Here is a 26,071-nt window from a genome sequence, read left to right as displayed (position 1 = left end):
TCCCACATCGGGCTCCTTGCTCATCGGGGAGCCTGCTTCTCCCTCTGTCCACATGAAGGTAATCATTAATTCCTTCTTTTTGCCTGGGAACTTACACTCCTTGGAGCCCTGACACATCTGTCCCTATTTCACAGTAACAGATGCATATTCTCTTAACTGAAGTCAAAGAACTATAGTTCAGTGTCGTATTTTAAACTAAAGGCACATCTATTGATGCCTAGCCAAGCACTGGTTGGTAGGCTGGGCTATCTCTACTATTGCTAGAAAACTAAAACCATATAAAAAGGTTCACTATTGGGACGCCTGGGTGGCTCAGTTGGTTGAGCAGCTGCCTTCGGCTCGGGTCGTGGTCCCAGCGTCCTGAGATCAAGTCCCACATCGGGCTCCTTGCTCATCGGGGAGCCTGCTTCTCCCTCTGCCTCTGCCTGCCATTCTGTCTGCCTGTGCTTGCTCTCTCTCCCTCTCTCTCTCTCTGACAAATAAATAAATAAAATCTTTAAAAAAAAAAAAAAAGAAAGAAAGAGGAGATACAATCATGTGATTTGGTTTTTTTTCTAAGTAGACTCTACAACCAATGTGAGCCCAACGGGGTACTTGATCCCACGACGGTGAGATCAAGACCTGAGCTGAGATCGAGTCAGACACTTAACCCACTGAGCCACCCAGTGGCTCAGCACTTCTGTGCTTTAACCGCTGTTTCCATCTACACCGGGGAAGGGCAGATTTAAACCTTACGTCACCAAGCTGTTCTCAGTGGTCCTGGAGTTGAAGAGCAACACACAGTTAAGACAATGGTTGCAGTTTAACTTGCTCTGTATTGTTGGAAACAAGTTTTTTTTTTTTTAAGGTTTTATTTATTTGACAGAGACAGAGCAAGAGAGCATGAGCAGTGGGGAGGGCCAGAGGGAGAGGGAGAAGCCAACTTCCTGCTCAGCAGGGAGCGCAACACAGGGCTTGATCCCAGGACCCTGAGATCATGACCTGAGTAGAAACCAAGAATCAGACACTCAACTGACTAAGACACCCAGGCTCCCCTGATATCTTATGCTTTTATACAGGACAGATTCATACGGAGGATGTATGGGTAGAGATTTGTAACTGTAGATCTGTTGGAAATTGTATTTCCTAAAAACAATTTAATTTTTTATAGCTTTTTTTTTTTAAAGATTTTATTTATTTGTGAGAGAGATAGACAGAGATAGAAAGAGAGAGCATAAGCGGGGAGGAGAGGGAGAGGCAGGCTCCCCACTGAGCAAGTAGCCTGATGCAGGGCTTGATCCCACTGGGATTATGACATGAGCCAAAGGTATTCACTTAATTGATGGAGCCACCCAGGTGCCCCCTGAAAAAAGAGTTTTGTTTTTTGTTTTTTAAAAATTTATTTGACAGAGAGAGATCACAAGTAGGCAGAGCAGCAGGCAGGGCGGGGGGGTGGGGGGAAGCAGGCTCCCCCCTGAGCAGAGAGCCCGATGTGGGGCTCGATCCCAGGACCCTGAGATCATGACCTGAGCCGAAGGCAGAGGCTCAACCCACTGAGCCACCCAGGCGCCCCTGAAAAAACAGTTTTAATAAAAACTATCTATTGGGGCGCCTGGGTGGCTCAGTCAGTTCAGCATCTGCCTTCAGCTCGGGTCATGATCCTGGGGTCCTGGGATTGAGCCCAGCTTTGGGCTCCCTGCTCGGTGGGAAGACTGCTTCTCCCTCTTCCACTCCCCCTGCTCATGTTCCCTCTCTTGCTGTCTCTCTCTGTCACATAAATTTAAAAAATCTTTAAAAAAAAAATAAAAATAAAAATAAAATAAAAACTATTAATAAGAAAAATATTTCCATTTTGGAAAAAAAAGTCATGTTCCTAAAGTCTTATCACACTTTATTTTTAACAAAATACCTTACAAATTAGTTTTATTTTGACATTATGGCTGATTCTAAAGAAACCAACAGGTTGACTATCTCCAAGCCACTTTAACAGTGATGAGGTTAATGAAGGGTAGTGGGAAGGCAGGTAGGGACAAGTGTCCTCCCGCCCACCCAACCAAGAGGAAACAAGCGTTAAAAGGATTTTACACCCTCTGGAAAGAGCCCTCCACTCTTTCCCAGCTGATGACAAAAACCTGATTGGGCGACAGGCACAGGGAGGGTCAATCAGATTAAAACAGCCTGCCGACAAGACCAGAAACCCCCTAGACTTAGAAACTCTGGAAGCAGCCCTCTCAGGTCCCCTCCCTCTTTGGGAGCTTGTACTGTCCATCACTCTGAACTTTGCTTGGCTGCCCAGCACTCTTCACCCGGTCTACCTCTTCATTCTTCCAAGCAGCATGACCACAACGGCAGGCACTGAAGGAAAAAAATCCTGCAGCGTGAGCCCAGACGAGGCCCTCCCAAGCACCGAGACAATGAGAGGACACTGAACGCCCCTCAGTCACGCTGCCGAACGGCGTGTTCTACACACGATCACAGCAACAACAACTAGCGTCACTTACAGAAGGATCAAGACTCAAATATGTTGCAATTTCTAATACCCGCTATGGTATTAATGTTATGTAAACTTTAACTTAAGTCATTAAATCACCTACAGACAGTACTAGTCTCTCCAGTTAACTCAGAATATTTGGTCCTAGACACCTGGGTGGCTCAGTCAGTTAAATGTCCAACTCTTGATTTCGGCTCAGGTCATGATCTCAGGGTTGCGAGACCGAGCCCACATCGGGCTCCACACTGAGCTTAGGGTCTGCTTAAGGTTCTCGCTCTGCTGCCACCCCCACCTTCTCTCACCCAAGTGTCTGGTCCTCACAGCCATGTAAGAGGACCGGTTCGGACAACACGCACCCACTGGATGTCCATGCCCTGGGTGAGCTGCTCCAGCGCCACGAAGTCCTCCTTGTTGATCACCTCTTTCCCTGTGCTCGTCTTCCACCCATTCTTCTTCCAGCCTTGAACCCAATTCGTGATCCCTATGAGAAATGCACTCACAGTCCGCTGAGCTTGCATGTCCCGGTCTCTTCCTCCCTAGACTTCCCCCTTCCACCTGCTCTACTCGTCTTCGCAGTGCCGTGGACTTGCCGCTGGCCCACACAGGCTGTACTCCGGCCGGGGGCACACACCCTGCACACTCCTCTGCTTACCCCTCGGACTGGACTGGTGCTGACCCACAGCTCCCAGCTTAAGAGGACACCTCTCTGCTTCTTCAACCCCCTTCCCGTGTCCTAAACATGATTACTTCTCAAAGGAGCCGTCAGCACGCCACCTTCAGTTACTTATGCGTGTTTACACTCGAGGGACTACGAGAGCAGGGACACAGCTACCCGCTGCCCTATCTTAGGAGCCTGGCAAAGACATGTCTATGTGGCAAACTCCAGAGCAGCAGATCTGGGCTCCAGAATCCCCGGTTTTCTCTTTATACCGGACAAACCAACGGTTGTCTTCATTCACCATTTGGGTCCTGCCCTGATACACCTCCCACAGGAGAAGGAAATACCTATTTTCCTTCATGTTTACCAGGAAACACCAGAAGTAAAATGTAGAAGCTTACCATTTATAGTAAACATACTGTCCGTATATAGAACCAGCTTCTTGATGTTTTGAGCCTTTGCTTGCTCGATGGCTTTGCAGGCTGCCTTAAAGAAACAGGTCAGTCATCACGCTACAGAAGGTGTCCGATTTTCAACATTACCGAAGTTCAAAATCACTTCGCTATTTAAACATTCTTTCTTTTTCTGTGCTAAGTGTAATGATTATACGCTCTGCATGAAATAATGCCACACATACGGTTCTGTTTGTGCATCTATGTGAAATAACTTTTAAAACTTTTCTGGAAAATTCCTATCCATCAGAGTCACTAGTAACCCCAAACCAAGTTTCTTCTGGACTTTGAGTATCCTGTGCGCACACAGTGTACGCGGTTCACTGCTACGATGGTCTTACTCTCAGTGGGAAATGTGTCTGACAACTTACATGAATTTCTGCTCTTTGGTTGGTCTGCCGCCCGGGAAGCCTAATGCCTATATTCCTGGTTGCAAAACAATACAAAGGAAAATGAAATTAATTAAAAAAGCTAACTTCCAAAGTGATTCCTTAAGCCTCTCAATGGAGGACAGGCTTGATACATTTTTTTGACATATGAAAGCATCATACAAATATACAGCCTTTAAAAATCAAACCAAGAGTACTAGCATTTTATGGAAAAGCACCAAGGGATGGTCGTGTGAAGAATACTGGGCCAGAAATCAGAAGCAAAGTTTTCTCTCTGGCCCTGAAATTCATTAGCGTGGGGTCCTGGGTGAGCACTAAGCCCGCAGACACTCAGGGCCACACAAGCTTGTTGCCTCTTAGAGGGTTTGCAGCTAAAATGAGATCTCAAAGGGAAAGAACTCTATAGACCACAAGTCGAGAGAAATATAAAGTCTTACTCAACAGTTTATATTCCATTATGCCCAGCACTGCTGTGGGCACCTGGAAATGCTGGAGACAAAGCTCAGAGCTGATGTGGCTACTTCACAGGCTCAAATTCGTCTTTTACACGGAATCTGAGGGCTGCCCAGGGTATCTGAATGATCACGCTTTGCATCCCCCTGAGCTCGTGCCTTGTGAAAAACTAGAGGTCACCTCTAAGCTCACACGTCCTCAGAAGAGTCTTGGGAACATGACAGGTTCCAAGTCTGGCAACCTTGGACGTCCTTGCCAGAACCATCCCGCAGGAGACATGTGACTCTCCTAGGGGGCAGGGAAGTCATTTTGGTAGAAGATGTCATCAGTGAGACACAGAAACTCCCCTAGATTCAGGTGAAGAAAGCAATGCTGAGGTAATTTACATTCTGAAGAACAAGGCTATCAGTGTCGACACGAACCAAAGCTTGTTCCTGTGCAAACTCTGCCAAAGCTAACCAAATAATCAGCAGATCGCATGTCATTCCTTGACAAGTTTTAGAATGTGATTCACTTACACTTGAAGCCTTTTTTGTTTACTCACAAAGGATGGCCGGGCCCCCAGTAAACACCGATGCCTGCTCGTGCCCTCCTCCGCCCGTTGCTGGAGCAGCAGCCATCAGTGTAGACGACAACAAATTCTCCTAAAAGAGGAAGTTTCATGAGTGGCACTGGAACCAAAGCACAAAAAACTGAGATTCATTTAACAAATTCACTAAGCTTGAATTCACATTTTAACTGAGAGAGTATGTACAATGTGCTCTATATTCTCTATCTAGAAAAACATTATCAGTCCCTTATAAAAGGGCCCTCAACACCTTTTGATTAGCATGCCCTCCTACCTTGGATATGGCAATTTAAAGGTAAATTAAAGGTAAAGGCAGGCATTTTGTTAACTCAGAACCTGCTGCTGTTGCATTCCCCACTGCAGAACAGGGTCGCCATCCCTCTCCCCACGGGGAGCAGGGCTCACACTCACTCCCCGGAGCCGTCTTTGCAAACAAGTAGTGTCTTGGCATGATAAGGACCTGTCCCCCAGAAGGTCTAGTCCTCTGACAAATGTTGGTCTAATTTTTTTTTTTCTTAGTATATTTGCCTCTAATAAACTACGGTCCCCTGTGTTTGCTTTGTTCCATCAAGACAGAGGCTCAGGGGCACCTTGGTGTCATGATTATTATACGGAAAACTCAAAAATCCAAGATATATACCCATATAAGAAAATGTGTCTTTGTCAACTGAAGGCACGGATCCCGTGGTCTGTCTTGCCTGCTTTGCACAGGGCTCTGCGTTTTCATCTCCGTCCGAGGGCTCACGGAGTCGCTTGTTGGCTTTCGCTTGTGATTCTTGTTCATGCTTGTTTTCTGTCTCTGAAAGATCAAGTCTACTCAAAAAGCAGGAAAAAATGAACATAACACAAAATGCTTAACAATCCAGAAATTCAGTATGTGACTTAGTATCACTGAATCAGACTTAAGTGTGCTCTGCGAGCCTACAAAGAGGAAATCGCTTAGGACAGTCCACACCGTGTCAGATTTTCAAGTCCTATGAGATTACTCTGAAGTTTCCCCAAGCTTGACAAGGGCGATAGGAACACAGGAGCAACATCTCTGTCAAAGCAGAAACCTGGTTTTGACAGAGATAGTAGATAGCAAAGGTTTGAATCCCACTGGGACGGTGGGCAGTTTGACAACCGAGGGACTCTGTCCCCAGGAAGAACACAAGGACTCGAACTTTGTAGATGCGATTACTCTAGGTACGTCAACTCCTTCCATGCCAAGTTGAGAACCTCCGGGAAAGCTGAGAGGGCATGGGTAACTGGACCTTAAGTGAGGAGACAGTGGGCCACACTGAGAAAAGGACGCAGAAGCCCAACAGCAGAAGGGACTGGGCCCCTTCAGAGTGGCGGCTACAGAGCGGTCCTTCAGGAGCTCAGCCGTGGGATGCAGGGTTAACCGCAGAGGCCTCTCACATACTCCCTCAGGTTATGTGGAGCAGCTCTTCCTACATTCTCGCTTTGTGGAGTGGGAACAGAGGCACGGAGAAGCAACCCAGCTTATCCGCAAAACCACCACCAAGCCCCACACTACAGAATTCACTTTAAGCTCATCCCTAAAGCAGGGACGGAGAGATGGGGCTCCAGTACTGACTGAACCTTACCACATGGGTCCAAGCCAGGACGTCCTGCCTGCAGTAGCTGCTCCACGCACACCTGTCAGAAGACTGCTACAGGTCATCCAGGCAAAACCTGACCGGAGCCCCTACAGAGGGCAATGTCTGGGTTTCCACTCTGCTGTATTTACCTTTAAAATATTCCTCTGGCGGGGGGGTGGGTGCCTGAGTGGCTCAGTCGGCTCAGGTCACAACCTGGAGTGCAGGGACCTAGCTCGGCATCCGGCTCCCTGCTCAGTGGAGAGTCTGCCTCTCCCTCTCCCTGCAGCTCCCCCTGCTTTGCTCTCTCTCTCACTCTCGCTCTATCTCAAATAAATAAACTCTTGAAAGAAAAATATTCCGCTGGGAACTCTACGTAAGTAAACCCCAAAACACAAGTACAAATCAAAGGGTAATTTTGTAGAAGTTTAATACCAATACAAATACTGATTTTATTTGTAATAACATAAAAAGTTAAACTGGAATCCAAGTTTTTAAAGGTCAGACAAGACTTTGAAGGAAAAGGAGCCCATTGTTGTCAGATAATTTTCCCTTCACAAAACTGGGTTGGGTAAGTTAACCCCAAATCAGTTTACAAAAATCATGGTAACTGCCAAATAGCTCAAGAATCCCAGGATAAAAATACACGTCACAGTAAGAGAAAATCTGGGAAAGGGGCTACCACTTCTGCTTCGACACAGTTTGGAACAGTAAAGATGTTCGATCCCAATTTATATATACAAGTCACTAACTCGGAGATCTCTGAACTTTCAGAAAGATGATTCATAAAGAACTATCCTGCCTTAGGACTGCGAGTACCTGATAAACAGAAACATACTTCCAGTGCAAGAACTGAAGTACGAATCAATGACTGACTGGTTAAGACAAAGGAGCAGTGAGAAGGACGCATTAAGAACCCAGCTGAGACAAGAACCACACTTGCACATTTGTTCTCTGTCCCAAACTGGTTCCTCCACCGGGGCAGAAAATGTTAACGGTCACATCGCAACGTGCTGAGAAGCTGCTGGGCAGACAGAGGGTGCAGCAGATGCACTGAGTGAGGTTCTGCCCTGCTCCTGCCCCGCCTGGTCACGCAGGGTGGCTTCCTAAACGCGAGTCCTCTCTTTGACCAGCACTGTCACGGCCTCCGAAGGAGCCGCTGTTCAGAGCCGGCGCATGTCAGTGGGACTGTGGAGTGCCTGGCCGGAAAACACGGATTCAAGCTAGTCACTCGTCTTAATCCACCAGTAAAAGAATCCGTGAGTCAAGCTAATGAGACAACTTACCCCCGAACATGGGGGTCTGAAGGCCCGCGCAGTCGACAATCGGTATCATCTGTGACTCCTCAAACACTTAAGGGCTACTGATAGCCGGCCGTTCCCTGGAAGGACCACTGGGAACGGCCGACTCACACGTGTAGGTCTCACGTGCCGCGGCCTCACAACACAGTACCAGAGAACAGACAATGTTAAGGGGCGCCTGGGTGGCCCAGTGGATTAAGCGTCTGCCTGGAGTCGCGATCCGGCCATGTTGGGCTCCCTGCTCGGCAGGGAGTCAGCCTCTGCTCCTTCCTCTGCGCTTCCCCCTGCTCGTGACTGTATTCTCTCTCAATAAATAAAAATCTCTAAAAAAGAAAATGTTAAGAAAATCCTAAGGAAGGACACCTGGGTGGCTCAGTCGCTGGGCGTCTGCTTCCGGCTCAGGCCATGATCCGGAGTCCTGGGATCGAATCCCACACCAGACTCCTTGCTCGGCAGGGAGCCTGCTTCCCCTCTGCCTGCCCCGTCCCCGCTTGTGCTCGTTCTCTCTCCTTGACAAACAAACAAAATCTTAAAAAGAAAAAATCCTAAGGAAAATTTATAACAAATGCATATTTTATGACGAACGTAATACAATGAAGTCCACTAAAGTTTCCTCATGCAGCTCAAACTCATGTTGTTCAGAGGGCGATTATATTTTAAAGCAGTCACCCCTCGTTCTGTATATTCGATGCTCCTACACTGAGGTTTGACCTTCAATCAACTGTACTTCCTGCAGCAGGTGCAAGCGTAGGAGATCCCGACTGTGCAAGCCCGGCCCAGGAAGGAGGAAACACCGTGCCCGCGCCTGCGGGAAACAAACTACATCCATGCCTTTAGCACTGGAGCGCATTCAGTCGGCAACAGAACAAGCACTTTTTGAAAGACAGAATGAGGGGCGCCTGGTGGCTCAGGTCGCGTGCGATGGAGGGCTCCCTGCTCAGCCGGGGCCTGCTTCTCCCCTGCCTGCCGCCCCCCTGCTTGGGCGCTCTCTCTCGTTCTCTGACAAATACATAAATAAAATGTTAAACAACACATTTAAAGATAAAAATAAACGGAAGAACTGCGTAGAGGAGGACCCCCTACCTCCCCAGCTGTCTCACGCTGTTCCAACAGACACCGCTAAGCCCATCTGCTCTCTGCCTGTCTCCTCCGTGAAACGGGGTTTTTCCCGTGTTGGGGAGACAGCCGCACACATCGGGCGAGCAGGGGTGCGCGAGGCCCCGGGGACGAGGGCAGACGGTACCTTCCGCGCCGCCCGGGCTGGCGGGCTTCCCGACGAAGGCCCAGGCCTCCTCCTCCGTGGCAAACTTCTTAAAGCGCGCGGCCGGGAAGCGGTCCACCTGCGCTCTGCATTCGCTCCTGCAACAGAGCGCCGGGTTACCGCCCGCCTCCCGCACCGGCCCCCGACGGGCCGCTTCCGGGTCGGGAACCGTGTGACTCGGGCTGGGCTGTCGGCTCCGCGGGGCCTGCAGTCCGGTCCCTGCCCCCCTGCACCCTGCGGAGCCCTGTGCCGGCCGCGGGGCGCCCGCACGCCAGTGTGCTCCGTCTCAAACACACTAGAAGTGCCGGGCGGGGACAGGTCTGAAGAGGGGTCCCGTGAACCCTTTCCGTACAGCTCAGGGGCGCCTCCGTGAAGCCTCCGCTCGTGCGGCCCCAACACGTGAACGCAAGCCCGGGCCTCTCACCGAGCCCGGCAGCCCCCGACCCAGCGGCGACCCCCGCAGGGCGCAAACCCAGCTCCAAGGGCCGTTCCAGGGATCCGAGTTTGGCCCGGGAGAGGTGACCTTTCTAAGGACAACGGCGGGGCGGGGCCGGGCCAGGCACTGCCGCAGTCGGACTACGTGCAGCCACCGGGGAACGTCCCCTGACACACACCGGAAGGGTTAGGCGGGGCCCCGGGCGCGCTCAGGCTCCAGGTGGCCTTTCCGACGCCGCCCACACAACGAAACCGCGTCGGGGCCGGCGGCCGGGACCTGTGAGCCCACGTCAGCGGAGGCCGGCGGCGGCGGGGCTCCCGGGCGCTCCACCCCAGGCCGCAGGCCGCGAGCCCGGGGCCAGTCCGGAGAGCCGCCCGCGGCCGCCGCGGCCGCCGCGGCCGCCCCGGCTCGGCCTCGGAGAGCGCGGCCCACTCACCAGGTCTGGAAGACCCCGGCCTTGCGGCCCCTCCTCACGGCATAAAACATGCTGAGGCCGCTGCGGCCGCAGGTGCTGCAGCGCACGGCGGCCAAAGCAACGCTGCGCGCCACGCCCAGAAGCCTGGTCATCGCCCACAGCCGGCCATCGTCCCGCCGCTTAGCTTCGCCGCTCGCGCCTCCACCACACAGACCGAACTTCCGGCGACGGCGCGGAAAGATGACGCGCGACCCCGCCTGAGGGGCGGGGCCTGGGGGGAGGGACTAGGGCCCGGTGCGTTTCCGGCTCAGTTTCCTGGAAGTCAGGGAGACAGTCGGGTCTGGGCGGTCCCGGAAGGGATGGGATCTACGAAGGTGGGTGGGGACTAAGGTAGGGTGGGCGGGGGCGGTGAGTGGCAGGGTCTGGGGAATGTGGGCGGGGCAGTGCCGGGTGGGGGCGTGGTCGGGGCGGTGTAGGCGAGAAGGTGGCACTTGAGGGGCGGGGTCTGGGGCGGTTCCGCGTGAGGGGTGGGATCTAGGCGGAGGGGTGGGGGCAGGGCCGCGCGAGGGGCGGGACCTGGGCAGCGTGGACGGGGTGGGGCCGAATGGACAGCCGTGCCCCTCCTTGAGGGGCGGGGTCTGGGCGGAGTGGGAGGGCGGGGCAGCTGGACGCTCCTGCGCTCGCCGCTCGGCGTCCCCCCGGCGGTTTGCCGGCCTGTCCGGGTCCCTCGGCGCGCAGTCCGGGCTGTCCAACCGAAGGAATAGGTGGCTTTCCTCCTAACTGCCGTAGAGGCCGGAGGACTGGCGCCCGGCGATGGAAGAGAGAGCCGAGGCCGGAGGGAAGGGGAACGCCCCACCCACGCGGGTGCGTGACCGCGGGGACGTCAAAACCCAGTGCCCTGGGACCCAGGGAGACAATTTAGTTGCAAAAGCAATTTGTTAGCGTCTCCCTGTTACTTGACTCTTTGCTCTGTAAGCAAAACAACTTCTTCGAAAAGCCCTGTCCACTGACAAGCCTCCGTGTTCCAACGACCCTAATTTCCTCCGGGTGCTCAGCCGGGGAACCTCACCCCACACCTGCCGTCCTCGGCCCAAGCCCCGGGAGGCACGGCTGAGTGAGCCAGGCTGAGTGCGGGCATCCGCCGGGACCGGCAGGCGAGGGGGAGCCGGCAGCGCAGGGCGGACTCGGACAGGGAGACTGCGGGCAGCGGGCGGAAGACGGCCTTGAAGGGCGGAGAGTTCGTTCAGGTGCATTAGGCAGAGAGCGGGAAGAAGGGGCAGCAAAGGGGAGACGGACCTTGCTGTGGTCAGGTGTGTGTCTGTGAACTCAAAGAACATCCATTTAAAAAATTTCCTCTTTCGGGGCGCCTGGGTGGCTCAGTGGGTTAAGCCTCTGCCTTCGGCTCGGGTCATGATCCCAGGGTCCTGGGATCGAGCCCTGCATCGGGCTCTCTGCTCAGCGGGGAGCCTGCTTCCTCCTCTCTCTCTGCCTGCCTCTCTGCCTGCTTGTGATCTCTGCCTGTCAAATAAATAAATAAAAAATCTTAAAAAAAAATTCCTCTTTCCTCATTTAAATTTAAATGGGCTACAGTCCATTCCTCGATTCTATTTTTATTGCACTTCTGGATAGCCTCTTAAAAAGTCCCGCGGCACCTGGCTGGCTCACTTGGAAGAGCGTGGGCTTCTTGATCTCTGGGTTATGAGTTCCAGCCCTATGTTGGGTGTAGAGCTTACTAAAAAAATAAATAACCTTAAAAAATAATTTAAAAATTGTCCCTAAAAGTCATTAATGGTTGATCATGATATCTCTTCCCCTGTAGCTGTGAAGCCCGGAGATGCCCCTGCTCTCAGGGTGACAGCAGCCCCTCTTTTTACTGCAGTTCCTTCTGTCTTCACTCGAGGCCGTGGAGCGCCGGTGGCCGCTGGGTGAGCTCAGGCTACACTTGGGACAATTTATTTCTAGACTTGCTTTCCTCAGAGGCATCACAAGCTCATCCTTTCTGGGGGACAAAATGTTCAGTTAGGGACACAGATGGCACTGGAAAACCTGGTTCCAGGTTAGGAGGCTGACTGGAAGAAGATCGGGGCAGTGGGCTGAAAGCAAAAGTCTTCACTTTAAAACTCTGAGCTGGCAGAGTCAGTCTGCTCTGAAATGCTGACAGTAGTACAGGTTACGGACACAGCTGTGCCCATCGTGTTCCCTTGGGGAGGGGAGGCTGAGCCCCTGTCAATGTGCTGCCCCTCCCCCTGGCTTGATCCTGGAGTCAGATGCACCTGGGACTTTCTTCTCCATGTAAGTGGGCTGGCTGTGGTCCTTTATCACATGGCACTCATCATCCTGCTAAAGTTGTAGGTTATATCTGAATATGTTAAGAAAATTACCCATGTGGCTTTCTATAATTCCAAAACTGTTTCTTCCGGTGTTTCATTAACCAATTACTCATCTGAAAATCTTTCCTATCTTAAACTCTGGCTCCAAGTGTATGTGATTTACCCATCCTGGGCAAACGCTGGCCCATTCTCAAGACGGTACTGAGCACTGGCCCAGAAGTCAGTGAGACTCGACAGCATTCAAAATGAGTGAACTAGGTTTCACTGACACACACAATTATGGATAATTATTAGCAATATGATACTAAGTGAATAAAGCAAGTCCCCAAGTGGAGATAGGACATCCTTTGGATAAATGAAAACATGTACTCCGTGAGTTACACATGCATGCAGAAAGCCATAAATCTAAAGGAAGAGAGGCGTGTCCTCCACGTCAGACATTACCAACATTTGCGAAACGTAAATCACTGCTACTCTTCTCACTTTGGGGGCAGGGGATACGGTTCTGTTTTTTTTTTTTTTTTTAAGATTTTATTTATTTATTTGACAGAGAGAGACAGAGATCACAAGTAGCAGAGAGGCAGAGAGAAGCAGGCTCCCTGCTGAGCAGAGAGCCCGATGTGGGGCTCCATCCCAGGACTCTGGGATCATGACCAGAGCCGAAGGCAGACGCTTAACGGACTGAGCCACCCAGGCGCCCCGGATATGGTTATTTTTAATAAAACATATTACTTATATTAACTTGAAGTGCGTTTACTGTTTTAATGAATAATTTAAAAAAATTTTCTCCATTTTTTGTTCCATGTGGTAAATATCACTAGTCATAACCTACAAAAAAAATTCTCCAAGGTCTTCGATAACTTTTAGAAGTTCAAGAGTCCTGAGGCCAACATCCTAGGAACTGCTGACCTAGAAAATAATTATAGATCAACATAGGAACACATGGAAAATAATATATTCAAACTGTGTGCTTGTAATTCCTGTTTATACTTTGCCTGCAAATTGTATTTTTGAATAAAAATTTCTACCAGTCTATAACATGCTTCTGTAAAACACATTAGGATTTCCCAAAATGTGCAGTTTGGGATAGGTAAGTGTATGAAGCCATCCCTCGCTTTGGAAGAAGCACTTTTGTTCATTAGCTACCTGCAGTGTGCAGACGCCGTGGAGTCACTTTTTACCGTCGGAGCAGATGCTCCGGAAGCCAGCTCTATGTCCCAGGCACTATACCAAGTACTACTCTATGCGCACAGCCATATACGACGACCCTCACGACGCGGTACTAATGTCATCTTGTTTTCCGATGAGAAAGCTGAGGTTTCGAGTGATCAAGTACCTTGCCCACAGCCATGCAGACAGGCAGAGCTGCGGCCAGTACTCAGACCCCAGCCCAGCACCCATCCTGGTAAACCTAAGTCATGGCTCTCAGAGTGTGGCCCTCAGACCAGCCACAAAACCATCACCTGGAGCTTGGCAGCAATGGGAATTCTGGGTCCTGCCCCACAGCAGCAGGGTCGCAACTCTGCCAGCTCTTCGGGGGGAGTAGGGGAAGCGAGGGGGGAGCCCAGCAGTGTGTGTTTTGGCAGCCCCCCCTCCCCGGGGTTGAGGACACCCCTCCCATCATAGCCGGCCGCGCTGCTTCATTTCTGGCGCTCTGTTCACTTCCCACCCCAGTCCTGGTGGACCTTAGGTTTATTTGACAGACAGAGAAGGCAGGCTCAAGGAGCTTTTGATGACTTGCCCAAAGTCACCAACTTAATTCTGGAACTGGAACTTGATCCGCAATCTTCTCGCTGTTAACTTGAAGCTGTGACCAGCATCAGGGAGGAATCCGGGGGCAGTCCGGTGAGAGCAGAAGCCAGCGAGCTCATTTTGCTGCCTTTCATCAAGGAAGAGAGGTGGAGCCCCAGAGCCGGGGTTCGCTCCGTGGGCCTGGCCACTCTGACAGCAGCCCACCAGACTCCATCCCCTATGAGCCACCCATGGGGCACAAGGATCACCTGCTGCATTCAGGATCTTACAGCTCACGCCCTGAGGTCCTGGGATTAAGACAGTCACCCCTAGAAGTCAGGCTCGTCCAGCATCTGGATGAGGTGTGGTTTACCACAAGCGGCAGTTCCTCGTCTCAGTACTCCCGAGACCTCGCGGCGACCCAGTCGGCTCCCGCAGGCATGCGCTCCCCGACAAGGGCACCGGCTCAGGGGCTCTGGGCTCAGGGGCTCTGGTCTTGCGGCAGGCATGGCTGGGTGCAGCTCTGGGTGCCGAGTCCTCCTGCATTTGGACCATACGTCTGAAGCCAACAGGGGCAGCTCGGTGACTGTGAAGACAGAGAAGTCATACTGGAAGTTGCCTTACTTCACTGCGTCATTCCCTGTGATCCCTTGTGTTCTAACTTAGTGAAATGGCTGCGACGGATTTTAGGGGCACCTGGCTGGCTCCGTGGGAGGAGCGTGTGACTCTTGATCTCAGGGTTGCGAGTTCCAGCCCCATGTTGGGTGTAGAGATGACAGAAATAAAAATGAAGAGCAGATTTTAGTTTGTACATTAAATATTTTACTGAATTTCAACGATGCCTTGAAGATTGAAATTTACTCTTTTTAGGGGCGTCTGGGTGGCTCAGTCGTCAAACATCTGCCTTCGGCTCAGGTCATGATTCCAGGGTCCTGGGATGGAGCCCCGCATCGGACTCCCTGCTCGGCGGGAAGCCTACCTCTTCCTCTCCCACTCCCCGTTTATGTTCCCTCTCTTGCTGTCTGTTGATAAAATCTTTAAAAAAAAAAAAAGCAAAAACTAAACCAACAACTTTCTAAGGTTTAAAAAATTATTCTTTTAGATGTTAATGATTGATTTTAGGAGTGAGTTAGGAAGATAATGATGACCACGACATGGTGATAACTGCAAATACCGCTGACTGGGGAAGGATGCGAACCATAAGCCCCTCGGCATCACACATGTGGGGGATGCCCCTGCCCCCAACTCGCCCCTAACACAGGCACCCAGGTTCCTACTGGTTGTGGGTCGTTCCCAGTCTCAGTCTGAACAGTTGCAGGAAATGCCCCCATGTGGCCCCAGGATCATGGTTACTGGGCAGAGGGCATTTCGACTGCAGTCTGTTCCGGAGACAAGGACCCTGGTATCTCCCTAAAGATGACCTGTTACCAAGAACAATACCAGCAAAGTGTGGTAGCGGAGGACCAGCAGGTCCGCAGGACTGTCAGTCACCTTCCTCAACTTCCGGAGGCCCTTGGTAATGGGGGCGTGGTTACTGGTGTGCTAGACCCGCAGAAGGGTTGTGGGACTTGTGGAGTGCATGGGATGAGCACACTGGAGGACCGAGGGTCGAAATGGAGCGCGTGCATGAATCCTGTCTCCCAGGCCCCTCCCGTTCTCCCCCAGCCCCGACCTGTGCAGCTCACACACAACGGACGACAAATTCCAGCTCTACAGTTTACTACCTGTATACATTCAGTGAGTTGCCTGCAGTCTGTTCTCTCATTTGAAAACTGGAGATAATGACGCCGTGTGTGGGTGGGTGGGGGGCTGTGAACACTGCGTGCTGCTTCTATCTGGTCTGATACACTAGTGTGTTCCCAATGTCACGTTACTTCTTTCATCCTGTACATGCTTCATGAAGGCTCATGAGAATGGTGTTGCTTTTGATGAAATACGTTGAAGATGAACAGATAATCAGTTTATGATAAAAATCAAGTGAACTTCTCTGTATCTTAAATATTAGTATTAGAACGATTACCTCTCATCCACCTGAAAGGACACTCATGTCTACAGATCAGATACTGCTACATGGGAAGAGTGACTGAGACCTTCCAGAAGCCAGTGACCTTGCTTCATTCTACGCGTGGGTTTTCACATTCTTCGCAGGCTTGCGACTTCACTTCCTTCCCATGCTCCCTACCTGCCACCGGGTAATGATTATGAAAACCCTGGCAGTAAGTGGTGGGGAGAAATGAAATCTTTTGCTAAATTCAATTCATTAATTCTTGATCGGTCAGACAGGTCCATAAATTTGTTTTACTTGCAAGGACTCTGTGGTAACTCTCCTTCTGTCACTTTGTCAGTAACAGGAAGCAGCTGCGTGGAAGGGAGTGGCTTTGCAGTCTGGGTGCACTCCTGTCTGACCTCTAGGCTTTCTGCCTCAGGTGCTGACATTACACATCCCCCCACAAGGTCCCTTTAAATGGGGACTTTACGCAATGGAGAGCCAATATACATAAAGGGGAGCACATCTTTGGTGTTTAACTGCACCCCCACCCCTGCAATATTCTGTCCTGGACCAGAACCACCCAGGCAGAGTCTCTTGGTTCCTCTAGGACGAAGCTGTAGATTCCCTAATTCATTTCCTTCATGCTGAAAGGGATCTTTCTTGGTTCCCTGTTACTACATCTACCGCAATTCCTCACGACATCTGGCCCCGTTACTCACTGTGGTCCCTGGATCAGTCTCACGGGCATAATCTGGGAGCAAGTTACAAGTGTAAAATATGGAGCCCGAGCCAGAACTTCTGAATCAGAATCTGTATCTTCCAATGATTACCAGGTGATTCCTTTGCATGTTAAAATTGGAGAAACATTGATTTTTAAAAAATACTAATTTTGTGTTTTAGTGACAAATGAATACATAGTTGGGGAATTCAGGACATGACATGTTTGATTTCAAGTAAGCATTTTCTTTAAATAGCTGAAGATTTATGTAATTGTGATGTAAAACATGAGACTCAAATTACAATTACATTGTTTTATAATTATACATATTGGTGTCTTTTATGAACAATTCTAGTAGGATTCAGACAATCTGAAAATAAAGTAAACCTATGGAAAAATTTCCACTTGAAATGCTGAATAGGATTTAAAGGTATAATATATAACATATTTCCCAGGTATTTAAAAATTTGATTTTATATACTCTGATCATACTTTATAACATCCCTGATTGGCTTTAAGAAGTTTCAACTGGAGGGGCGCCTGGGTGGCTCAGTGGGTTAAGCCGCTGCCTTCGGCTCGGGTCATGATCTCAGGGTCCTGGGATCGAGCCCCGCATCGGGCTCTCTGCTCAGCGGGGAGCCTGCTTCCTCCTCTCTCTCTACCTGCCTCTCTGCCTGCTTGTGATCTCTCTCTGTCAAATAAATAAATAAAATCTTTAAAAAAAAAAAAAAAAGAAGTTTCAACTGGATTAGCATTAAATACGTACGTTTACCCAAAGTCTTCTGAGAAATCGAAGTTCCACATTTATGACTTTCTTTTATGACCTTATTTATTTATTTGACAAAGAGAGATCACAAGGTGGCAGAGAGGCAGGCAGAGAGAGAGGAGAGAAGCAGGCTCCCTGCTGAGCAGAGAGCCTGATGCGGGGCTGGATCCCAGGACCCTGGGATCATGACCTGAGCTGAAGGCAGAGGCTTAAGCCACTGAGCCACCCAGACGCCCCAACATTTATGACTTTTTTGAGATTTGAGGGAGCGAGAACATACACATGCAAGTGTTGGGGGGAAGGGACAGAGGGAGAAGGAGAGAGGGTTGTGTAAGAGATATAAAATTCCTGTTCTGTGACACTTTTTTTTTTTTATTCTCCTCCTAGAAAGAACTATAAGGTTATAGATACACAAGGCAGGCTAGTAAATCAGTCACAGGAACTTAAGAACACTTACTGAAGATCATCATACCAGTTATGAAGTCCAACGCGGCCTCAAGAGGACCTCCATGAGGTACCCTTGTGCCAAGATTCTGATCTCTAATACCATTTTTCCAATAAAAGGAACCAAGGCTTTTTGGAGTAAAGGTTAATCCCATGTCTGAGAATGGTATAAAACTAGCTTGGGTTACCTTGTGCTAGAAAAGCAAGATGTTCAGAGATGAAGAAGCTCATTTAAAAGGGGCTAATGTCCACAATCCTAATAGGCTAAGAAAACCCACGTGATCCTATTGATTAATGCATAAGAAACAGCTGACATAGTATCACTCAAGATAAACTCTCAGGAAAATAGGGATAGAGGGGATCTTCCCCAACCTGATAAAGCACATCCACAGAGAAACCTAATGCCAACGTCACACCTGTGACGGACAATGCTTTCCCTGCGATGGGGCACAGGCGAGGAGGTCCGCTCTGACCACTGCTATTCGGCCAAGCATTGGAAAGCATAAGAACCCACGGAATTCAGCTCCCACGCTACTTTGCCGTGTGGCAGGGATGAAGGCCAGGCATGTAGCAAGGACACCGAGACGACACGGTTCAGCACGCATGCGCACAAGGACTCGCGCAGCTGAGATGGGAGGAGCAGCTCTACTTTTCTTTCCATAACAAGCTTCAGGTTGGCGCTTCACTTTGCAAGGAGACAGCGGCTTTCTTTTCTTTCCGGCATTAGCGAAACATATCTAACTTTACAAATATGACGAACGTGGGGCACCCGGGTGGCTCCGTGGGCTAAGCATCTGCTTTCTACTCAGGTCATGAACCTGGGGTGGGGGATGGATCCGCACCAGGCTGCCTGCTCAGCGGGGAGTCTGCTTCTCCCTCTGCTTCTCGCCCTGCTCAGGCTCTTTCAAATAAGTGAGTAAAATCCTTAAAAGAAAAACTGATGAATCAATAGGACATGTCACCTAGTGTAGTGTTTCCAGCATCTTCTAGTGGTTGGCCTGCGGGGGACAGTGACTGCTGAATCTGAGAGATGAGACTGAACCTCAAGCAGATGAAATCCTGCGACCACAGGAAGAGAATCTGACACAAGTAGTTCCCCGTCTGGAAGGGTCTTCTCCCCGGTAAATAGTTCCTCCTTCTCTTCCACACTTCAGGTTAATTCCCTCTCTTGCAAAACCTTCCCCGACTTCTTAAAGCATGAATTCGCCTCGTCCCCTTTGATGTGGGAAACAAAGGCAAAATAAAAACTAAACTTCCCTACTACTGACAGCCCACCGACAAGTCCTTGAAACAGGGAGAGGGGCTTTCCTCTGGGAGCCTGGCTGCCTGGACACTTCGCTGAGGACAAAGTTGGCCTGACCCCCCAGAATCCTGGGTCTGGTTTAAACATACAGGAATTCCTTTGGAATTCCCCCCAATCCACATGCTGACAATCACCCCCACGCACACGGCTCACTGGTGCACATCGGAAGGGTCTCATGACTCGGGTTTTAGCAGACCCTAATAAATGACCCCTTCTCAACAGGAGCTGCCCCTGCAGGTCCCGGAAACCTGCTTGCAAACGTCTGAGAGCCTGCGGCTACTCCACCCCACCCGGACGTCTGTAACGGGCCGCTCACGACCCCGGGGCAGCTCTCCGCCCTTAGGTCCTGTCCCTGCGCTTTAACAAATTCCCCTTCTCGCACCAATTTTAGTATATGTGCTGCCGAAGCGAGCACCCCCTTCTCGCGCCAAAGCTGTCTCGAGAATTCCTTCCTGGCCTCGGCCCCGGCCCCAGCGTTTCCAGCCCCTCGCCCAGCCGACTGCGGTGCGCGCCCGCGCTTCGTCACTGCGCAGGCCGACCTGACCTCCCCGCGAGCAAGGATGCGGCCTCGCCGCGCGCCCCGCGCAGGGCTAGCAGAGCACGGACGTCACACACCGCTCGTGAACCCCGGTTCAGGTCCTCTCGAGGGCACAGTCCGTGCTCACGCGGGAGCGTGAAGCGGCAGCGCGGAAGAGGCGGGCACACATCCGGTCAGCGCGCTCTGACGGCAGCGGGGTCTCCGCGCCCTCCCCCAAGCTCCCCGCGTGCCCGCCTGACGTCTGCCCATCTGCACAGACCCCCTCTGGCACTAGCCCCTGCGCTCGTCGGGGACCCGCCTCCCCCCGCCCCGAGCCGGCGCCGTGGGGGGCAGCGGACGCCCCGCACCTGCCCGCCGACGGCCGACGGTTTATGGCCTGAAAAGCACGGCCAGTCGTAAAGCACTTCGCCTCCGAGGCGCCCTGACAGACGTCAGGCCAATGGGTTCTCCACGGGCACAAATGGATTCCGAGTCTCTGGTTCCTTCCATGGCTTCAGCGGGGAAAAGAGTCCTCGAGTTAACTGAGTGTTTTTTAAACGTCGTCTTCGGGACGGAGTTGTTTTTCGCGGGTCCCCGACCCCGCCCAGACACCGGCCCCGCCCGGCCGCCCGACGCCTGTCCGGAACTTGCGCCGCCGCCGAGCCACGCCAGCCAACCACAGCCGACAGGAAACGCGGCGGGCGGAGGAGCGTTTCCAACGCACCGGTCCCCCGGAGCCTCTTCCTGGGACTGTCTAGGCTTCGACCGCTTTTCACTCGTCTTTCCGGTTTCTCTACTCGCACTGTTCCCGCCTCTTCCCTTTCGCCGTCGGGATTTGAGGAGCTCTCGCGAGACTTAGACCTCTTCCTAGGCCGGCACCCTCACCAAGGTAGGCGGGCGGCCTTCTCGCTGTTGGACTTTTCGTCCAACTCTGAGGAAAACACGTTTCGGACTTCGGTCTCCATGGTCGGGTCCTGCTCACCCGGCGGGGATACGGCCGATTACCCGGGCTGTGTCCCCCGATGGCTTCTGCGGGGTGGCGCCGGGCTGGGCTGGGGGCCGGCGGGGGCCGGCGCGGGCCGGCGGCTGCGGGCGGCGGCCTCAGCGGGGACGCTGTGTGCTTGCAGGAGAAGAAGGCCATGTTCAGTTCGAGCGCGAAGATCGTGAAGCCCAACGGCGAGAAGCCGGACGAGTTCGAGTCCGGCATCTCCCAGGTGAGGGGCAGGGCCGGCGTCCGGGCGGCGTGTCCCCCTCCCCGACCGCGGCTCGAATGCCCCCGGCGGCGTGTCCCCCTCCCCGACCGCGGCTCGAATGGCCCCGGCGGCGTGTCCCCCTCCCCGACCCGCAGCAGCGGGAGTCCGGCGCGCGCGACCCGCGGGGAGCTGGGCACGCCGGTCCCGGAGGAGCCCGCGAGGGCGGCGGGGCGGTGCGCGCGGGTCCCCCGCCGGCCGAGCGGGCGCTGAGGCGGCTCCGCTGCTCCCCGCAGGCGCTGCTGGAGCTGGAGATGAACTCCGACCTCAAGGCGCAGCTCCGGGAGCTCAACATCACGGCCGCCAAGGTGAGGCGCCCGCCGGGGGGGCTGCTCGTGCTGACCGCCGCGGCCCGGCCCGGAGCACGTGTGCGCGCCCGGCCGGCGGCGCGGGGGTCCCGCGGCGGGGCTCGCTCGGGAGCGCGGGGCTGTGAGAGGAGCGCGCGGGCGGGGGCGTCCGCCGCGCTCCGTCGTGTCTCCCGCGCGCGGCCTGACGCGGCCTGACGCGGCCGGGCGGCTGCGGGACCGTCCAGCTCCGACGGCCCGCGCGGCCGCCTCGGGTCGGGCTGGGGGGCCGCTGCTGCCCGGCCGCTGCTGTCCGGGTCGGGACGGAGGCGTCAGGTGCGGGGGCAGCGCGCAGGGTGTCCGGGACGGCAGGAACCGCGGGTCCGCGGGCGGTGACGTGGGCTGCGCTCCTGCCCCAGGAGATCGAGGTCGGCGGCGGCCGGAAGGCGATCATCATCTTCGTCCCCGTCCCTCAGCTGAAGTCGTTCCAGAAGATCCAGGTGCGGCTGGTCCGCGAGCTGGAGAAGAAGTTCAGCGGGAAGCACGTCGTCTTCATCGCCCAGGTGTCCCGTAGCGGGCGGCCTCCGTGCGGGGCGGACCCGGGGTGGGCCGACCGCGGCTCCGAGCGCGGGGACGGAAGTGCGGTTTGGTGTCTCACGGGAGCCCGAGTGGGGGGTGCTGGGTCGGAGCGGGGTTTGCTGCCGGCCCCGCGCGTGACCCGCCCGTGCCCCGCGCGTGACCCGCCCGTGCCCCGCGCGTGACCCGCCCGTGCGACGGGCGGCGGCTGTGCGCGTGGGGCGCCCGCGGATGCTGAGCGTGTGAGCGCGGATCCGGCCTCGCGCACAGTCTGTGGGAGGAGGGCCGGACTGCCGAGGGGTTCGAGGGGTCCCCGCTCTGCCGGCGGGCGGGCGTCTTCCCGCTGCAGCGGGTGGTGGGCCTGGCCGTGCGCAGGGGCGCAGGTGCGCGGGCGTCGGACCGCGCGGGACGTGGGGAAGCCCGGAAGCACCTCACCGGCGCCCTCGGAGCGTGTTTGCTCGGGGTGGTGACCTTCTCAGACCGGGATTTATCCTGGGACTGTTTTTGTGTTTCCTTTTAAAGCTGTTGGGCAGTTCTGAGCTTTCTTTCCACTTAAGGTTTTTCTCTTTCCCGTGGTAATTTTTACCTTACAGAGGAGAATTCTGCCTAAGCCAACTCGAAAAAGCCGGACAAAAAACAAGCAAAAGCGCCCCAGGAGGTGAGTGTTTTATCCGCGTCCAAGAGTGCGCCGCAGGGGCGCCTGCGCGGCGCAGTGGCTTAAGCGTCCGACTCGATCTCGGCGCGGGTCTCCGTCTCCGCGTCGCGCGTTCAGGCCCGCTGCCGGGCTCCATGCTGAGCTGAGCGTGGAGGCTGCTTTAAAAAAAAGTGTTGTGAACCATTTATGAACGACTCTGGGTTTGCGTGGGGTGTTTCTGTAGCAAGCTTTGCAGTAGGTTTCCGAAATTAAAGTCCCAGTTTAGGAAAACCTTTCGCTGGGGGATTTTTACTGAGTAACGTGGTTTTCTCTGCAATTACGTATGTTTGAAAATTCCAGAGGCAAGAATTACGTGTACTTACAAGGGAGTAAAGACGAGGTAGCCGCGGTCTCGAGATGAGACCCTTCGTGCTTCTCTGTGGGCCAAGGCTGCGGACACTGCGGGGCGGTTCATGCAGCGCCGAGGCCCTGAGCGCTCCGGGCGTCGTGCGGCTGCGCTGGGAGGTGACTTTGCTTGGTTTCTGCCGTGAGTTAAGGCCGAGAAGTGAGGTGGATTTTCCTGTTGCTGACGTTCCAGGTTGAAAGGGCTCCCGCGACCGTAGACGCCGTGTCCTTTAAGCTCGACTGACGGACAGGTTATTTGGCATGAACTCAGGTGCTGAGTGTCCTTGGCTTCCTGAGCTGGGCCTTGCGGTGTTGCGTGGAAGCGTGGTTTCCCAGACGGGTCACTGATCCCTGCGGGGCCTGCGCTGTGGGCCAGCCTGGGAGGAAACGGACTAGTGTCTGTGCCGCCGCATGGGCAGCCGTCTCAGCGAGTCTGCACTTGCTATTGCTTCTCCGGAGAGGAAGAGGGAAAGGGACGCAGGGCCCGGAGAAGTGCCGATGCAGCGACTGCCGGTAGCGAGGGGATTTCTAACACCCCGTCTTGCTTGCGAACCACTGGGAGGTCGTGGTGGGGCTCCTGCGGGCAGATGTCGCCTGAGAAGGGTGGTGGGGAGACTGGAAGGACGGGAGCCGGAGTTCTGGAACTTGAGTCGTCCGGTGCAGTACTTGAACCTGCTTTATGGGCAGTTGGAGTAGCGTAAGAATTGAGGGATTTTGGGGTATTCTGGATAGTTTGTGAGGAGACAGTTAAGAACATCTAGTCTGTTAGAGGCCGAGTTCTTCAGGTCATGATCTCGGGGTCCTGGGATCGAGCCCCGCATCGGGCTCTCTGCTCAGCAGGGAGCCTGCTTCCTCCTCTCTCTCTGCCTGCCTCTCTGCCTACTTGTGATCTCTCTCTCTGTCAAACAAATAAAATCTTAAAAAAAGAAAAAAAAAAAGAGGCCGAGTTCCTGCTTCGAATATGAAAACCCTTGCTTTGCCTCCAGCGGAGTGGCCCATCCACAGCCTCTCATCCCAAACTTGTGTTTTCCACATGTGCTCAGGGGACGGCTTGCCTGGGTTCCTGGTGGCTACTCTGCGCATCGGGGGCCTTCTGTTGAAGCTCTGGGCGGCAGGCACGGCGGTTCCGCCGCTTCTCACTGCCTGCAGACCTCTTCTCCGTCTTCAGTCCTTCACGTCTCCTGCGGGGACAGGTCCTGACATTGACTTGTTCTGGCTTCCAGTCTCAGCAGCGTTTCTGCTTCTTTCCGTCTGAGGCCTTCAGCTCTGCGGCTGGTGATGAGTAGTTGTGTGGCCTTGACTTCCCCTCGTTAGAGCTGATGTTGGAATCTGAGAGGAGATGCTCAGGCTGGCTTTGATGGCGTGTGGGTTTGTTTTAAAGGAGACGGTTGACAAACTTCCGTGTTTGTGTGCCTTCCTAGCGATTCACGGGTAGCAGTGATCAGTCGGGCCATCTGTGTCATTTGCTTTCCGGAAGGTGATGGAGGCTTTGGGAAGTGGATTTCCCCTGAGCTTGTGGAGCTGTAAGACCTTCGCAGGTGTTTGAGAGCCCCCAGAGAGTGTAGGAGCTGCCGAATCTGAGAGGCGAACGCGTGGAGTGCCGCGTCCATCTGCTGAGCGTGACTCGTTGTGGACGAGTTCTTACTGCAGGGCCGGTCCGGAAGCACTGGGAGGAACCACCTCTTCACGCTGTCATTCTTGGCATCTTGGTGGACACGGCAGATACCCCCAAAGCTTGGAATTGGTCGAATCTTGCTGTTGCCGTGCAGCCAGATGGGTTTTGAACTTGAAGTGCCACCAGGAGAGGAGGAGGTCACAGCGGCAGTTTATGTGATGGGATGAAGATGGGGTTCCAGGTGGGGCCACCATCGCAGAGCGGGTGACGGAGCAGTGCGTCCCTTGCCTAGAGAACAAGGAGGAGCCTTGGAGGTGTTTTGGAGGCCATGGAGAGCTCTCGAAGGGTCTTTTCCTAGTAATGTGCTGTGATCGTAGGTTTTTTTTTTTTTTTAAAGATTTTTTTATCTGTTCATTTGACAGAGATCACAAGTAGGCAGAGAGGCAGGCAGAGAGGAGGAAGCAGTCTCCTCACTGAGCAGAGAGCCCGATGCGGGGCTCGATCCCAGGACCCTGAGATCATGACCTGAGCCGAAGGCAGAGGCTTTAACCCACTGAACCACCCAGGCGCCCCATGATCATAGGTTTTTAAATGAACTTGGCAGCCTTGGAGGGGGTGGTTTTGGAGATGAGCGCGTCATAAAGAAGCTTCTGCAGCAGTTAAGTTGAGAAATCGTGAGTGAGAGAAACCCGAAGAGCACCTGACAGGGGAATCCCTCGTGAGCCTCCGTTCCCTGGAGACGGTCACCTGGGATTTGGTGTGTGTCGTCTGTACGGTTTCGTGGTTAACATACCCTGCGCTTTCAGAACAAATCAGTAGGGGGTTTGTTACCCTGTCTAGCGTGGCCGCGGCTCTCGTCTGATCCGTTAAATGTACGTGGCCTCTTTGAAAACTGGTGTTAATTTGGTTTCAGAAACCTTGGGTTTGCTGTTGACGTTTTGACTTTGGAGGGGCTCCCCGGAGGGCAGGTCTTCCTCAGCGTCTTATTCTGTCGCCATGTTCTTTAGCCGCACTCTGACAGCTGTGCATGACGCGATCCTGGAGGACTTGGTGTTCCCAAGCGAGATTGTGGGCAAGAGAATCCGTGTGAAACTGGACGGCAGCCGGCTCATCAAGGTCCATTTGGATAAAGCGCAGCAGAACAACGTGGAGCACAAGGTAAGGGGCGGTGGCGTTGCCGGAGGCCGTGCGCGGGAGGGGGAGGCAGCACGACCCGACTCCACGTGCCGCCAGGTCCAGTAAGAGTGACCTCAGCCCGCCCTCTCCCATCCAGACCTCTGCCCGCTTCCCTGCAGGTTGTATGCCGGGTTTTATAGTGGGGGTTGTTGTGACAATCGGAATTCTCTGCCTTTTAAATTAAGAGGAAAATTAGAGGGCGCCTGGGTGGTTCAGTGGGTTAAGCCGCTGCCTTCGGCTCAGGTCATGACCTCGGGGTCCTGGGATCGAGTCCCGCATCGGGCTCTCTACTCAGCAGGGATCCTGCTTCCCTCTCTCTCTCTCTCTCTCTGCCTGCCTCTCTGCCTAC

The 26,071-nt window shown here is 53.5% G+C and overlaps 2 protein-coding genes across 7 annotated transcripts in view; one reads left to right on the top strand and one right to left on the bottom strand.

Moving 5' to 3' along the window:
• Positions 1–10,219, bottom strand: part of LOC111154081 (ribonuclease H1) — a 22,276-nt gene extending 12,057 nt beyond the window's left edge. For all 4 annotated transcript variants that reach the window (XR_002641060.1, XM_022513446.1, XM_022513443.1 and 1 more), the window contains exons 1-7: positions 10,005–10,219; positions 9,115–9,230; positions 5,631–5,789; positions 4,967–5,066; positions 3,952–4,006; positions 3,530–3,614; positions 2,827–2,951 (exon numbers count right to left, since the gene is read on the bottom strand). Coding sequence is in view for 3 of the 4 variants with exons in the window: in XM_022513446.1 (XP_022369154.1) it covers positions 2,827–2,951; positions 3,530–3,614; positions 3,952–4,006; positions 4,967–5,066; positions 5,631–5,789; positions 9,115–9,230; positions 10,005–10,135 (771 nt within the window). In the remaining variant the exon portion in view is untranslated. The remainder of the gene's footprint in view (positions 1–2,826; positions 2,952–3,529; positions 3,615–3,951; positions 4,007–4,966; positions 5,067–5,630; positions 5,790–9,114; positions 9,231–10,004) is intronic.
• Positions 10,220–20,587: 10,368 nt separating this feature from the next.
• LOC111154074 (ribosomal protein S7) overlaps positions 20,588–26,071 on the top strand; it is a 6,157-nt gene continuing 673 nt past the window's right edge. Inside the window, exons 1-6 of one of the 3 annotated variants that reach the window (XM_022513427.1) lie at positions 20,588–20,671; positions 20,910–20,996; positions 21,269–21,340; positions 21,736–21,879; positions 22,486–22,550; positions 25,554–25,704. In XM_022513427.1, coding sequence (XP_022369135.1) covers positions 20,922–20,996; positions 21,269–21,340; positions 21,736–21,879; positions 22,486–22,550; positions 25,554–25,704 — 507 coding nt within the window. In that variant the 5' untranslated portion in view covers positions 20,588–20,671; positions 20,910–20,921. Of the gene's footprint in view, positions 20,672–20,901; positions 20,997–21,268; positions 21,341–21,735; positions 21,880–22,485; positions 22,551–25,553; positions 25,705–26,071 lie in introns of those variants that run through there. The other 2 variants (XM_022513429.1, XM_022513428.1) reach the window with 2 other exon arrangements.

This window comes from Enhydra lutris, unplaced genomic scaffold (genome assembly GCF_002288905.1).
Source record: "Enhydra lutris kenyoni isolate GAN:26980312 unplaced genomic scaffold, ASM228890v2 scaffoldscaffold35, whole genome shotgun sequence".
Lineage (NCBI taxonomy): Eukaryota > Metazoa > Chordata > Mammalia > Carnivora > Mustelidae > Enhydra > Enhydra lutris.
Note: the sequence above shows the minus strand (reverse complement) of the source record. Positions and strands in the feature narration are given on the sequence as shown.